The sequence below is a fragment of the Mixophyes fleayi genome, chromosome 5 (assembly GCF_038048845.1).
Source record: "Mixophyes fleayi isolate aMixFle1 chromosome 5, aMixFle1.hap1, whole genome shotgun sequence".
Taxonomy (NCBI): Eukaryota; Metazoa; Chordata; class Amphibia; order Anura; family Limnodynastidae; genus Mixophyes; species Mixophyes fleayi.
The window spans coordinates 146,795,731-146,812,713 of record NC_134406.1 but is presented as its reverse complement, the minus strand read 5'-3'; the positions used below and the strand labels follow the sequence as shown (position 1 = coordinate 146,812,713).

At 39.9% G+C, this 16,983-nt stretch overlaps 1 protein-coding gene across 1 annotated transcript in view; it reads right to left on the bottom strand.

Annotated features, from left to right (window-relative positions):
- MYO10 (myosin X) overlaps positions 1–16,983 on the bottom strand; it is a 219,613-nt gene that overhangs the window by 133,706 nt on the left and 68,924 nt on the right. The window contains exon 3 of the mRNA XM_075212913.1: positions 7,385–7,543. Within this exon, the coding sequence (XP_075069014.1) occupies positions 7,385–7,543 (159 nt within the window). The remainder of the gene's footprint in view (positions 1–7,384; positions 7,544–16,983) is intronic.

Genomic DNA, 16,983 nt, shown 5'->3' with positions numbered 1-16,983 from the left:
TTCTCCCACCATCAACAATGCATCATAAACATTTGAATGCTTTGGAATACAAGTAAACCAGTCATTTATTAAAACAAAATATGATCTGAGAAATTTACATTTTTGATTTGCTTGACACTATTATATAACTGTTTTAACTATATAGTTTTACCATTTACCCAAAAAACAAATATTACACAATAAAAAAATGCTTATTTTGGAAAAACTATATTTCAAAATTTCTTAACTCCTTGACAGATACAAGGTTTCTTGCATGTATGTGTTCAAAAGTCCAGGGACGTAGGCCTAAGATTTAGATAGCCTTAAATCAAATTATCACAAATTGTATTAACTATTGTATGCCCATAGATTGTAAGCCTGTGAGCAGGGCCCTCTTATTTCTCTGTCTGTCTATATAACCCAGTATTGTTTTATTACTGTCTTAGTTCCCAATTGTAAAGAACTACGGAATTTGCTGGCGCTTTATAAATAAATGTTAATGATGATTATTTCAACACCAGAAAAGTTATAACAGGCCGAAAGTCTCTCTTTTATTAGCATCATATAACGTTCTGTGTGTGTGCATATTAGAGGTGAATGCAGTGAGCTTGAATGTAGGGCCAGCCACAGGTTTTTAGAGGAACTAACAAGCATCTACAACTGATAACGAGGGGTTACCTAAGCTAGGTACACACTACAGAATTTTCCACCAACTTTTTATGCCGATCGATTTTACATGTGATCGATGGTCCGATCGCTCGGTCCATGGACTGCATACACACTAGCCTTGTTTAGGACGATAAAGGGAAGAGCGGACATCCCTATAGCGACTTTTTACATCCATGTTGTCGTGAGCAATGACTGTAATTTCGTACTCACTGTTGTGGATCGGTCGGAAGTTTATACACACTACACAACGGAAACGAGATTGGAACGAAAATATTAAACGGTACGACCAACCAAATGAGGCGACAATCGTCCATTTGGACAGACTTTCGACCATCGTGTCACTATACACACTGACCCGACTTTTGAACGTACGTCGGCTGATTGAGCCGATTATTGGACGAAAACCGTGTAGTGTGTACCCAGCTTTATTAACTTCACATTTATGTACCTGTTTGCACTAAACCACAGCAACCAACAAACAATTAGCATTTATCAGCTAAAGATACATATACAATGAATGCAAATGTCTGTTTGGTTGCTATGGTTTAGTGCAGTGTTACGCTTAAATACAATGTCACTAAATATCCCCCTCATTGCTTGATAACTTAATATTTAGGGATGATGGTCAATTTCACATGTGTAGATACATTTTTTATTATAAGTTGTATAAAAAACATTTAAATAATCTTGTATATGTATTGTTCCTTTAGGGTAGGGATGATTTTAAAATACTGTCAGAGAAAATAATTGAATTGACACATCCTGTTACTGTAGCAATGATTGCAAGAGTAGTGATTGGCTGGACAAGATAATTAACCAGATGGTTTTCAGACCTCCTCAGGCAAACACGGCTAAAATGCATGTTCAGTAGTGTCCAAAAAATAAAATAACTATTTTAAAACCTGCCAAACTGAGAAGCAAGAGACTGTCACTAAGCTTCCACTTTTAAATGCAAATAAAAGCACTATGTGACATTAATATATAGCAAAGCCATTGTAATCATAAAATAAGTTCATTACATACTACTTTGAAGTATGCTGCAAAAGTAGGGGGTAGGTGCTTCAAGTAGGCAGAGACTGACTACAGCTTAGCAGAGTTGTTTTACAGAAATGCAGTGTGGATTGCTTGATGAAAACACAGGGCTGGGGCTAGTAATGTAATAGTAAATCAACTGCCTGCAGAATCATCTTTTTAAGTTGTATGAGATCCCATCAGAAAACGATATTAAAGATGTAGGAGCTTCAGCTTCCTGTAATGGTGTGGGAGAGGTAATACTTTAAAACTGTAGTGGTATGTCAGCTAAAAGCAGCCATCCCATGAAAAATAAGGTGTGTTTATTTTTTACATAAATCACTGTGTGGCAGACTATAAGAAAAAAGTTTAATTGGTTTGTTTCTATAGGCTGCTATTAATAATTTATCATTCTGCCCAGTGTCATGGACTTCCATGGCAACCACAATCACATGGCACATGATGTAGTGAGCAGAGAGGCTTTGGAATGTACCTCTGAGCTCTCTCTGATCTGTGTAATGTAAAATCCTCGCCCTTCTGGCATCACCGGACATGCTGGGATCTATAAGACTATGCCTAAGTAAAACTCACCCATATTTCACTCCCCTCCAGGTACTTGCTACAGAATAAAAGATAAAAAAAATCCAAGTGGAATTGCTGCTTTACGACTGAACAATACAATATAAAGTGTTTTTTATAATTAAAATATACATAAGAACAATATTAGCTACAGTTTTGATTTTTGAGTTTCGATTAATTTCCTCATCTATGCAAAAATACAACCAATACAGAAAATAAAACACAAAGCAAATTAAAAAAGCCTAAAGCAAATTGTACTGGTTTGTATAACTAGCTACTAAAACAACCTTGTCCTGGCTGTTGTGATGAAAAATAGATTCCAAGGACCTACTGATGTACAACACATTTTTACCACTGAATGATGCATCTCTTATTGCTGCTATTCGCAGAGGTCAGAGATGTTGTTACGCACTAACTTATCATTAAACTTATGCCAGGACCGCACCTCTGATAAGAGACTGTGCCGGTGAAACCTATCCCAGCCTGTGTTAGTCTCCGACTCCTGCTGATTGTAGTGGTGAAAGCATTCTCATGCGTGCTCTCTCTATCGTGAGATACCTGCACATGAAAAATCTGGATAGTGCATCACTGAGAGGAGATGAACAGAAGGAGTGTGCTTGCTAGGGAGAGATCAGAAGATCCCTCTTCGGCTAGGCTTTCACTACAAGAAAGAGCAGCTAACACCAACTTTGCAGCTTGTTAATTTGACCCATCGCTCTGTCCCTATAGCAAACCATACTTACCAACTTTGAAATGTTGGTATCCGGGAGCCTGCGGGGGAGGTGGGCATGATGGGGGGCAGGCCTCCAAAATGCGCGTAATTTTGGAACCACCCCCATATGGTCATGACGCAAATGCGTCATTAGACAGTGGGGGACGGGGCCAAACGCCACGATTCACTGGGAATTGCGGCGTTTGGGACCTAATTCTGCCCACTTCACTAGGAAGTGGGCACTTCCTAGTGAAGTGAGCAGATCCGGGAGATTGCCACACTCTCCCGGGAGTCCGTGAGACTCTCGCAAAATGCGGGAGTCTCCCGGACATTCCGGGAGAGTTGGCAAGTATATAGAAAACTATGGGGACGACTTGCAAACTTTTATACTGAATGCTGGGGATATTTCAGATGTATCCAGCGTTATAGTTTGTTAAATAACTATGGTAATAAAATATTGCCCTAATCCTGCAAAAACTGCTGTTTTCACATGATTTAAGGGCTGAGGAGCTGATAAATAGGGTCCAAGGTCCTAACCATCAAAAAGCATGCTTTTATTAGTGGTTTTTTTTTAACTTTAAGCCAGTAAGATCATTAGAATGGTCACAGCAGCAGGAGATGACTGTGCTGCCCTTGTGAGAGCAGTGACCTGTCCACTTGTGTGATTATGTGAAGACAGGGCTGCACAGGGGCTGTGTCATGGTGTTAGTGGTGGAATAAAGGCATGTGGGAAGCCACAGACTGAGAGTTAAATGGTGGAAGGATCAGGGTCCCCAACAGCACAAAGTAGCATTGTGAAGCTCCTATAAAATTCATGCATGAAAGCTGTGATGACAAAAGCACATCTAAATGAAATAAAGTTCATACATCATACATGATTGTTGTAACTAGTTACATATATGAAGGCTGTGCAGCTATACTGCCCCCCATGAAGACTTTTTTATTTAGTCACTAATTGTGGCCGGGTCCCTCGAGTGCTAGCCACCGCATGACTGCTGCGGCCCTCTTGAAATGGACTTGAAATGCGCCGGGAGGGGTTAAATCACCGCGTGAAAAGAGATGAATAAAATATACTTTATTAAAATATAATTGTGTGCGGTGCATCGCTGGCAGAGTAGCATTCAGCGCTGCAACTTGTGAGAGGTTAAACCCTGGCGTGGAGGGTATAAATGTATAATAAAGTTAAAAGTTAAAAGTAGAAAAGTGTGTGCGTAGGCGCTGCAGTGCTGGTAAAGAACTGGCGCCCAGCGCTGAAGGGGTTAGGCTAAGTTCCTAGTTGGGGCTCAAAGAGTTTTTATTAGCGACAGGGCAGGGACTGCTGCCCCGGGATCTGGCTGCTCTCCCCTAGTACCATTACACGGTTCTGGATACCAGTAAGTAGTCCAGTGGTGGTAGCATTTGTGAGCCCCTCCTACTGCGGTTAGAGGGCGCATTTTGGATAACGAAAGAGAACGGTGGCAAAGTAAGCCCTGCCAGTTCCCAGCAGCAACAGACAGGGTGGCATAGGCGGCCCATCCTGTCTCACTAATATACAGTCGTGACCAAAAGTTTTGAGAAGTTTTCACAAAGTTTGCTGCTTCAGTGTTTTTAGACCTTTTTGTCAGATGTTGCTTTGGTATACTGAAGTAAAATTACAAGTATTTCTTAAGTGTCAAAGGCTTTAATTGACAACTACATTAAGTGTATGCAAAGAGTCAATAGTTGCAGTGTTGACCCTTCTTTTCGAAGACCTCTGAAATTCGCCTTGGCATGCTATCAATCAACTTCTGGGGCACATACTGACTGATGGCCGTCCATTCTTGCCTAATCAATGCTTGGAATTTGGCAGAATTTTTGGGTTTGAGGATTGACCACAAGTTCTCAATGGGATTAAGGTCTGGGGAGTTTCCTGCCCATGGACCCAAAATTTCAATGTTTTGATGTCTGAGCTACTTAGTTATAACTTTTGTCTTATGGCAAGGTGCTCCATCATGCTGGAAAAGGCATTGTTCGTCACCAAATTGATCTTGGATGGTTGGGAGAAGTTGCTCTTGGATGATGTTTTGGTACCACTTTATTCATGACTGTGTTCTTAGGTAAAATTGTGAGTGAGCCCACTCTCTTGGCTGAGAAGCAACCCCACACAAGAATGGTCTCAGGATGCTTTACTGTTGGCATGACACAAGACTGATGGTAGCGCTCACCTTTCCTTCAGCAGACAAGCGTTTTTCCAGATGCCCCAAGCAATTTGAAAGGGGATTCTTTAGAGAAAATTATTCTACCCCAGTCCTCAGCAGTCCAATCCCTGTACCTTTTGCAGAATATCAGTCTGTCCTTGATGTTTCTCCTGGAGAGAAGTTTTTGCTGGACTTCTTGACACCAGGCCATCCTCCAAAAGTCTTCACCTCACTGTGCATGCAGATGCACTCACACCTGCCTGCTGCTATTCCTGAGCAGGCTCTGCACTGAAGGTGCCCAGATCCCGCAGCTGAATGAACTTTAGGAGATGGTCCTGGCACTTGCTGGATGCTCTTGGGTGCCCTGAAGCCTTCTTCACAGCTATTGAACCTCTCTCCTTGAAGTTCTCGATGATCCGATAAATGGTTTAGGTGCAATATTACTAGCAGCAATATCCTTGCCTGTGAAGCTTTTTTGTGCAAAGCAATGATGACTGCACGTGTTTCCTTGCAGATAACCATGGTAAATAGAGGAAGAACAATGATTTCAAGAACCACCCTCCTTTAAAAGATTCCAAACTGTTACTCTAACTCTATCAGCATGATAGAGTGATCTCCAGCCTTGTCCTCGTCAACACTCTCACCTGTGTAACGAAAGAATCACTCACCTGATGTCAGCTGGTCCTTTTGTGGCAGGGCTGAAATGCAGTTTTTAGGATAAAGTTCATTGTCATGACAAAGAGGGACTTTGAAATTAATTGCAATTCATCTGATCACTCTTCATGACATTCTGGAGTATATGTAAATTGCCATCATAAAAACTGAGGCAGCAAACGTTGTGAAAAATAATATTTGTGTCATTCTCAAAACATTTGGCCATGACTGTAAACAGATCTGTTTATCAGACAACACTGAGAGATGGTTAGCTAACTTGGGGCACATTTTTAGTGTAAGATTGTAACTATTTGATTGTGGGAGAGGCTTAAACTGTTCTAGTCACCTGAAAACATTTCCTGAGCGGACTGTCTTTACAAATAAATATAATATCACACAGTCAAAAACACAAATATGCACCAGTGAAGGGCAAATATATTTAGATCAATAGTGAGTTGTTAAAGAGAAGGTCAAATATTTTCTACCCATAACTTGCAAAACATGGAGCCTTTATCATTATACAGCTATTGGAGCAGCATTTTCCAGGTATCGGCATCTGGATCACTTTGGAAAAGGGACAAAACTGTGTCAGTCACAGTTCACATTTAATCAGGTGCTGCCATCGCACTGATACAAACGTTACCTCTTTTTTTTTTTTTTTTTAAGTACGTTTTATTAATAATAACATCTTATCTTTAACAAAGTTACAAAATTTTCTAAAAGGTACATTGACAAGTACTTGTACATATAAAGATAAACACGATGTACAACTTTTTCTCACCATACTTTTACTGAGCAAATTTGATTGCGTGTTAATCTTGTACCATGTAGATGCTGTTTTTTATTTTGAACAAAACAGAGAGAAATAATAGAAAGAAAAGAAGAGAAGGGGGGATAAGTAAAGTTGATGGGCAAGAAGGGGGGGGGGAGAGAATTGGAGGGGTAGGGGGGAAGGAATTCAAGCCTTTAACAAGAAGGAGTAGTCAAATCCGATAATTTCAATAGAGGACCAGCCTTTACTAGAATTGAAGCAGAGGTTGATTATAGTATGAAGCCTATGGAGACCAGACTTTATGGAAAGACACGGAGGAGCCCCTAAGCACACTAGTGATGTGCTCCATTTGGTAAGTATGCCAGACCCGACCACAGACCATTTGGAGAGTAGGGGGTGTGGGATTTTACCAGGAAGCAGCTATCTGACAAGTGGCCGCGCTAATTATGTGCCAAAGGAGCTTATGCGTGTGTGTAGGGAGGTCTGGGAGAGGCAAGGTTAATTATACATGCTTAGGGTCGGAGGGTATGGGAGTGTCGAGGACCAATGTAGCTAGTGCGAGAACCACTGTCCAGTATGAGCGTATTCTGGGAAAGTCCCACCAGATATGCATAAAGGTGCCAATTTGGCCACAATTTCTCCAACATGCGGGGCTTGTTTGTGGATATATAACATGAAGCCTAGCAGGAACGTTACCTCTTTAAAAGTTCTCCAGGTACTAATCCTAAGACAATGCAAGGTTTATAGTCTCTATAGCATTACAGAAATGCTAGGAGGGGAACCTCAACTATTTTGCTTCTGAGTTGGGCCATCCCTTTAATGTCAATCACATCAATTATAAATTAAACTTACATATATATTGTTCTCCTGGTATCGCTGGTAAACATTGTACATTATTGATCCTTCGTGAAGATCCCCCAGTGACGCCATGTCTTCTACACCATTTGTGCTAGTTGGATGCATAGTGGTTACCTTCTGACGAGTAATTGTGCTTTGTTTATATGTAAATACCTGAAAGACAATACAACAACAGTTTAAGATGTGCTTCATATAAAAATACTATCACAGTATTTTTAATTTTCTCCTACGTAAAGTAGGCACACAAGGAGGTACACATAGAAGATGAGCTTAGATTAGGAAAATTGCATAAAAGAAAGATGGAATCACAGGCATTCATTGTGTATTATTCAGAAAGACATTTTTACCATAGGACCATACCATAGGAGTATGTCAAGATTAAAAACTAATTTTCCTTCATGTTTTAATTTTTACTTTGGAGACCAACTATTCTCTAATATTTTCAAATATATTTAAGTTTACACCTTTCCCAGTCACAATTTTGCACCCCCAAAAAACCTTGTGCCCTAGACTGCAGCCTAGTCAGCCTATTGGATAATCAGGCCCTGTGACTGATATAAGGGCAAACTCACTGAAGGAAGATGCATCATTCATGCACAATAAATCACAGTTACAGCCACCCTTTAAAGAGGCTTTATACTTCTTGTTGATTAAACAAGTTGGACAAATGGCCTTTATATCTCGTAGAGGCACATTCACCTGTTTCTACTATGTTTGTAAGATGTCTTTGTTAACTATTCTGTTCTACCCTCATGCTCCGAGTGTTCTAATGCGCTGACCAGATACAGTATGGTCTAACCTCATAATCTGATTGGCCACAGGTTAGTTTGACCTGCGACACAAAGCTCTTATTGTTTACATACGAGCCTTAATATCATGCAATTAAAGCATGTGTTTAAAGGCTGATAAACATTCTTTGCCTTAGAAATCCAAACATAATTTACATAAATAAAACTGTGCACACACACACACCTTCTGACAAACATTTGCTTAATATTGCCTGAGATTAAAAAATGTCTGCAGTGTTCCTGAACATTAATTCTCAGTACAGTAACATGGTATTCTATGAAAGTGTTCATTAATTATATAGTACGCTATGCTGTAAGGCTTTGACAGGATGCTTTGAACGCTGTTAAAATGGAGGACAAAGTTAAATGTTTTGTCTTCGCTTTTAACAAGCATTGTTTTCCAATGTTACTGTGTGCGAGACCTTACAGTTTGATGTGCCCATGTAAAAGTTCTAATACTATGGTAGCTTGTTGCAGGATATTTTTTATTACTTTAACCAAGCAAGCAATATATCAGCCTCCGTGGATGTGCAGAGAATGCAGAAATTCATTTTACTGAAAGTACAACTTTCATATTAGAAAACTATTATTAACATCATAATAAAAAAAATAATCTGGGCATTTACTTCAACCTTAATATTAGCAAATTAGAGCACAAAGAAGTTACATAATGGCTGGAGGACTCTATAGTATACGTAGGGGTCTGTGTATGACCCCAACGAGGTTGTGACTTTGGCTCCTGAACACTTCTTAAATAGACTGCTTGGAAAGGGGGGCTAAAATAAATTACTTCTTCTTTACACAAACTTATAATCAACACTAAAAATTACATATGTACTAAACATTCTGCAAAACTCCTGTTGTTCACAATAATTAGTATTGTAAAACTATTGTACATGTCATGTATTTGTATATTGCACTAGACAGCAGCTATATTAATAGAAATAACAGAAATAACAAAAATCTGTATAGCAATGGTAAATTCTTATTCATATATATTTAGTAGTAATAACATAGACTCTAAAACTTGCTAAAGCTCTCACATCTCAGCCCTATGGTGGAAGAAGAGGGGGGGGGGGGGGAGGGTGAGGCCCATGGTTCACGTTACAAGTTGTGGAATGTGGCATCCTGTGGAGTAAGGGCTAACATGTCAGACTGTTTAAGCAGTCCAGGGACACTGTTATAATATCTCATTAAATGCAGCTATTAATATAAAATAATGTGTCTATGAGTATCATTATGGGCTGGTACAGAGAGAGACCTAAAATTGAAAAATGAGTTGTTTTCAGGAGTCAGGTTATGGCTATATTGCAGCACATCCCCCAGAGACATGAACATAACCTATGGCATACATTCCATTCTTTTTGGTCCTTTGAAAACTGTGGTAGTTTGGTACCTTAAATGTCTATACAGTAAACCTCCTGAGCAGAGACTCATTGATGAAAAACAGACGCTCAAAGAACATTAGGGCTCCTGTTTAATCATTTAGTCAGAGAAGTAAGAATGTCTGACTGAGTTATGCTGGTCTGAACTGGAAGTCGTGTTACATGTTCATTGTCATTCAGGGCAGTCACTGAGGGCAATATAGATCGGTATAGAATGGAAAATGTTATATAACCATTTACAAACAGTGACTGTCTGCACTAATTCCACTACAAGAACATACTTAGAAATTTAAGTTTCTTTGTCTAAAATGTAAGATGATTTTCATATATATAAAAGTTAATAGTAACATATAGATTATATAGCTATGAATAAAATTAAATTCTATTTATTTGGGTGTTTAAGATGTAGGTAACATTTCAACTTTAACATAAAACATAAAAGCTAATATTTTCCAGTCTCTTCCATGGCCTCACCTTTGGCATTTTGTTTGCTTACGGCTTTGCCACACTGACTTTTAAGCATTGCTCATCTGGTGGTTAAATCATGGGAGTACAAGAAGAACCAATAAGTGACAAGGCAGAGAGTGTGATATAGTTGTGATCTTCCTAACCCAACTAACTATATGTAGTTTTACAATATGAAGTTAGCAATCTTTCTTGTATCATGCAGTTACTAAATGTCCCTAATCTCCAGAAGCAGTTCCAGCTTTTAAAGATTTGTCCTTGAAAATTTAAATGTCCTTACTTTTTAGTACCGAACCATTGGATAGTACAATTCTTCTTCTATTTCTATGCATTGGATGCAATTATCTGTATGCATTGTTATTCCCTCGTAATTACAGAGTCTGCAGTTTCTAATTGGCCCTCCAGCTCACAATCCCATCCATTTTAAAGTGGCGAATGGAAAATATTTGCAAGTGCTATAGTGGCTGACACGGAAGAGCTCCGGGAAAAAAACCAGCAAGTAGCTCACGGGGCTTCTCTAAGGGATTAGGCTACTTTCAAATAGAATCTTTGGTATGTTTCAGTTATAAAAATATCACAGAAGAAAATGAAACAGGTGCTGTATGTCACTTTAACTGTAAAAACTAGCAACGTGAAAGCTAAGTCGTACTAAAAGCCAATGAAACAGACCCGTGGTACTCACTATTACGACTGTTCAAATCTTGACACTACTTATTCGGCACAGTGACAAGGAAGACCTGAACGCCGACTGATTAGAAAAACTGACAGGTTGAAAGAAAGACTTTACTAAATTCACCTGCTGCAATTTAATAGAGTCTTACTTTCAAGTTGTCAGTCTTTCCACTCAGTCGGCAATGAGGTCTTCAGTTTCATCATGCCGAGGTAAGTAGTGTCGGGATTTATACAGTTGTTATATAGTACCCAACTAAAACAGACATGTAGTTACTTTGTTCTGTATAATCATAATATTGTGGTCATAATCCCTAAGGCCCTGAGACATCACAAGCCATGGTTGGCCTGATTCATTAAGGCAGTGGTTCCCAAACTTTTGCAGTTCGCGGCACCCTTAGAGTCTCCAAATTTTTTCAAGGCACCCCTCCAAAATAATTATTGAGCAGTCCTGTTTTAGAAGTAGTTGGGTCAAAAAATTGTAATAAGTATTTAGGTCAGGACAGAAATACTTATTTAGTTGTATGCAAAAATGCCCCCTCTGCATCCAGGCACTCTGCCCCCTCTGCCCCCAGGCACGCTGCCCCCCTCTGCTGCCCTTTTTCCCCCTGCCACGCTGCCCCCCTCTGCTGCCCTTTGTCCCCCTCTGCTGCCCACTGTCCCCCTCTGCTGTCACGCTGTCCCCCTCTGCTGTCACGCTGTCCCCCTCTGCTGTCACGATCCTTCTCACTCTGCCCCGCTCTGCTGCCCAGCTGCCCCCCCTCTGTTGCCACACTGTCCCACTCTGCTGCCCCGCTGTCCCCCTCCGCTGTCACGATCCTTCTCACTCTGCCCCCCTCTACTACCCCGCTGTCATGCTGTCCCCCTCCGCTGTCATGATCCTTCTCACTCTGCCCCCCTCTGCTGCCCCACTGTCCCTCTCCGCTGTCACGATCCTTCTCACTCTGCCCCCATCTGCTGCCCCGCTGTCACGATCCTTCTCACTCTGCCCCCCTCTGCTGCCCCGCTGTCCCCCTCCGAAGTCACGATCCTTCTCACTCTGCCCCTCTCTGCTGCCCCGCTGTCACGATCCTTCTCACTCTGCCCCCTTCTGCTGCCCTGCTGTCACGCTGTCCCCCTCTGCTGCCCCGCTATCACCCTCAGCTGTCACAATCCTTCTCACTCTGCCCACTTCTGCTGCCCCGCTGTCCCCCTCCACTGTCACGATCCTTCCCACTCTGCCCCCCTCTGCTGCCCCGCTGTCACGATCCTTCTCACTCTGCCCCGCACCAGCCATAAAAAAAAAGAAAGAACTCAAAAACGCACCAATCCGCGCGGCGCCGGGACCCAGCATCCACCTCTCTCCCGCAGCTGTCACTGACGTCGATATTCAGTGACAGCTGCGGGAGAGAGGTGGATGCTGGGTCCCGGCGCAGCGTGGATTGGTAAGTTTTTGTGTTCTTTCTTTTTTCTATGGCTGGCCCGCGGCACCCCAGTGACAGCGCCGCGGCACCCCTGGGAGCCGCGGCGCACACTTTGGGATCCGCCGCATTAAGGAATGTAAGTGCTGCTATGTGCCGCAATTTGCATTAAATTGCTCTGTGCGTGCCCAGAAAAGGACTATACGCCAGTGAACGCAAGTACATCCAATTCACCTTCGAATGCAATTAGCAGGTGACAAGAATAAAATACCTTTTTATGTGTTCTGCTGGGACTTTATACTAAACATATGTATTGTTTATTGTTTGTGTTCTGCCATGTATTATGTCTGTCTCAATGCGGCAAGTGCCATATATGCAGAGTGTACCTACACTCGTATTCAACAAGAGGCATTTCTTCAGATCAGTTTGCAATCAAATTAGGACGAGCGTATGTCCAAATTACGTGCGTTTTTAAAAAACATGCACAACGGGCCAGAATCATCAAGGCACGCATACTGAGCGCAACGTGCATTTGTTTTAAAATTCACAAAAATTGGCTGGGCACTCCCGAAATCATTCAGGAATGCATCTCAAGATACGTGCGCTGATTAATTCTGGTGTAGGTCTGCTGCGCTCTACTACACAAAACACTGCACGATACGTCCAAAGTCTATGTGGATTATAGATGTGCAAAAGAACACACATAAAAATATATAATTAATGCCACCAGTTAAAAATAAAGGCATTAATGACAAAACAGTAAAAAAAAAAGATTCCCTCCATCTCCCCCCATTAAATACATTTGTTAGGATATTCTTAATGTCTACTGAACATAAAAATGTTTTTTATAGTTGCTCCTGTTTGCAAACACACATTATTGCATGCACACTAGACTGTCATACTACTGATCAGGACTTAGACTAGCCCTATAGCTGGAGCAAGAGATACGGCAGAAAAGTATTAAGTAAGTGTTACTTATTATAAGCATTTTAATGTAAGTAATTAATTAATGAATAAATTATATAAATAATTATTTATGCTCATTAACAAACCTTTATTTTAGACAAGATCTTAGAATCAGCCCTAAATAATTTTGCCGTTGTCTGCAGTAAGGATTAGCTTAGAACTGTGAAATACAATGGATATCTAGACTTGGCCTAGATTTTCTTTGATTTGTAGATATATTGCTATAACGGAGAGTTTGCATTTCCCTATGGATTAGAAAATATTCTGGTTACACACACAGGTTAGATCATACTTCTCCCATGTACGAGGGAAAACATATACTGGGTTTCATCATGACTATTAAGAGGTCTGAAAGTAACAGAGTATTAAAATTCAGACACAAGACGCCAATTTAGCATCTGACTATAAAGAAATGTCTGTGAAAAAGTTATTTTGTAATACCTATAATATAGGAAAATTCTACCTTAAATGTAAAGTAGTATGGCAATAGTGAAATCAACAAGGCTAAAATTACAAATATAATACACAGCTGACATGACTAAAAAAATACATCTGTCATTCCTAAATATAACTAGGAGTAATGTTAATTCAAAGATCATTGCTTGGTAAAACCATATATTCTTCAAATTTTCTTTAAAATTTGACCACTAGGGGCTCAATACCAATGGGGTTTCAATATCGGAGCCACAAATACACAGATCTTGTGAAAGGACTCTTTCAACAAACGTCCGAATATGTGGCAGCTTTGGACATAAATTTGTACAAGGAAAGCGGATTATGCCATATATGCACCAATGTGCTCCATGGGACAATTGTATTTTCATATTGATTACAATTGGATTGAATTTTGATTAGGATGGCCTCCGTATTGGCCATACATACTACTGTGTCAGCCTAGTCTGGTTCAAATTAGATAAAATGGCCCACTCCATATTCACACATATGTTAAACTGTATCTCAATCAAGCAGAAAACAGAGTGCATAATATTATCTCAACAGCGCTTGATTATTTTTTTAAATTGTGTACACATATATTTTTACATTTTTCTGACTAATGTGATACTGTCCCATGTGGCATCCTTTCTATATTTTTTCTATTTTTATCATCTGAGCAACAAGTATAGAATCTTAAATGTATATAAAAAGCAATTCAATTGTTATGACAACTAAACACACACACAAACATATAAAAGAGGGTACACTTTCTCTTAAATATTGTAATAACTTGTGTATACAAGTGAATGGCCAATTCAGACAATTATTCGGCCGCCAGCCGGTCAGGCCGAACAGCTGAATCAGGCAGTGCAGGTACAGCTTTACATAAACTCTTCCTTAGCATTGACTTGTCTTTTGCTGCTTAAAGCTGGGTACACACTACAGAATTTTCCAACAACTTTTTATACGGATCGATGTTACATCCGATCGATGGTCTGATCGCTCGGTCCATGGACTGCATACACACTAGTCTTGTTTTAGATAATAAAGGGAAGAGCGGCCACCCCGTTAGCGACTTTTTGATTTTAATTTCGTACACACTGAAGCAACATTTGCAGGGCATGTAACGATATACCAAAGGCATTAGCATAAAAGGGGCAGGGCTTTAATTATAGTTAACACCCAAAGCCGCATAAATAGAGAAGGCAACACTGTCTCTTCATTCATTTCTATAAAATAGAAGTTTATTTCCATACATAAAATTTAGAAAAACATTTAACTTGTAAAGTGCAATGCAATAATTATTCCCTAATAATAAAATCCCTTCGCATGTAATGGAATGCTCCATTCTCTGCGGGCATCATCTATGATTGGTCCATAGCAGAATCGAACGCCCATGTCTGAGTTTATAAAATGACAGGAGCCTGTCTGGCGCCGAGGACCATGAGAAGATGGCGAGTGAGGAGAAGGTGTCAGTGGCGGTTGCTAGTGAGGAGAAGGTGTCAGTGGCGGTTGCGGGTTAGAAGAAGGTGTCAGTGGGAGTTGCAGCTATGGAGACGGAGATAGAGTCAGATATGGTGCCAAAAAATGTTGAAAAAGTTAAGGTGGGGGTTGGAGATGCTCAAGAAGAGCAAAGAGCAAAGTCAATGAGCCCAAGAGAGGTGGAGATAATGGTATATGTACTAGACCAGTACGACTACGACATTAAAAAAGGTGAGTAGCACGTGTAGTGTACCTGTTTGAAGGACATTATTTCATTGTAGTTTCACATGAAGCAATGTAAACGCCTAATTTGTAACATAGAGTTTTTTTTTTGTCAGAACGAAGAATTAACGTTGAGAAGGCCAGTATAGATACCACAAATGTAACACCTGTTATGAAACAGGAAAGAATTGATGTTGAATACCAAGATATAAAAGAAGTTATACACAAAGGTATTTCAGTGAACATGTATAGACAACTAAATGCTTTGGGCACATACCTGTACCGTTATAATTAACCAAAAAGGCGCCTGTTTTCCAGAATATATGGAGGTTAGGCCCGCTATTATTGTGATTGCACCACAGGGACCACTACATAAACTGATCTCGAGCAGTATGCAAGGTGAGCAAATGAGAGTATTTCTGGTGTTGGATATGAATTACAGATATAGAAGTTTAATGGTAAACAATTTTTATTTCCTTGTTGCATAGGTAAAGAAATCAAAGGGAATAGAAACCCAAGCGACATCAAGAAAAAAATTAAAAACCTTGACAAAAATTTTGTTGAAATGTGTATGCTGTTTGGAACTGTTCTGCCATAAACCACTAGCACCTTTAAAGTGTAATATAAGTGTAATATTATTTTTTTCAATTGTCATATTCTGCAATAAAAATGTTTTTTTTTACTGCAATAAAACTGTTGCATGAACACTGTGTGGTTTGTTCTTGGTGTTTTACAAACATTAGTTAATAAAGGTTAATATGACTTTATAAGTTTAATAGTTTAGAAAGGTATAAGTTTATAAAGGGTAAATATGAATAGGTTGCCAACATAGATGCAAAGGGTAATAACACACGTGCTTTACACAAGTGTAATGCTCTACAACCAGACCATTTTGTATAGACACATCTATACAAAACACAAGTCTGTGATGTGCGGATACCGCACCACGTGGGACTGGTACAGGCATCACAAATTTACATACACACGCTCAACAGGTCGAGGAAGTATCTGAGTATTGTCGTGTATCGGTCGGAAATCTATACAAATTACACAACGGAAAGGAGATTGGAAAGAAAATATTGAACGGTACGACCAACCAAATGAGGCGACATTCGTCTATTTGGGCAGACTTTCGACCATCGTGTCACTACACACACTGGCCCGACTTTCGAACGAGTGGTCGTATGTCGGCTGGTTGAGCAGATCATTGGACAAAAACCCTGTAGTGTGTACCCAGCTTAAGGCAACAGTATTGCTGCAGGTTCAAACTCTCTTATCTGTTCCAACAGAAAAGTAAGCATTTACTCTGTTTAGTGACCTTGTAGTGTACTGATTGCTTTCAAAGCTAGATAATGGTTAAACCCAAACAATCTGCAAGATTTATAGCTAAGCTCTTTAACTGAGAGGCAAAATGAAACAGCGCTGTATCCTTGACTAGAGCTTAACCCAACAAAATATACATAGGACTTATTTTCAAAATACAAATAATAGCTCTATGATGCAATATAGAAGCATGTTACGGTATTAACTTGTTTACAGACTTGCTGAAAATCCACAGATTTTATATATAAGCATTATATCACTAATGCAATTAGTTTCTGTAACAGGGAAGAAAATGACAGTATAAAGTATGTTTCAGAAGTGTTCAAAGCCTAGAAGAGGAAAGAATGTAAACAACTAGAGTCTAGAGTGATTTTTTTTAGGTTAATGTTATCAGTATATCATATTGTGAGCAGAATACAAGGAAAAGAAGATAACAAACATATTGTAAAGTTAAATGT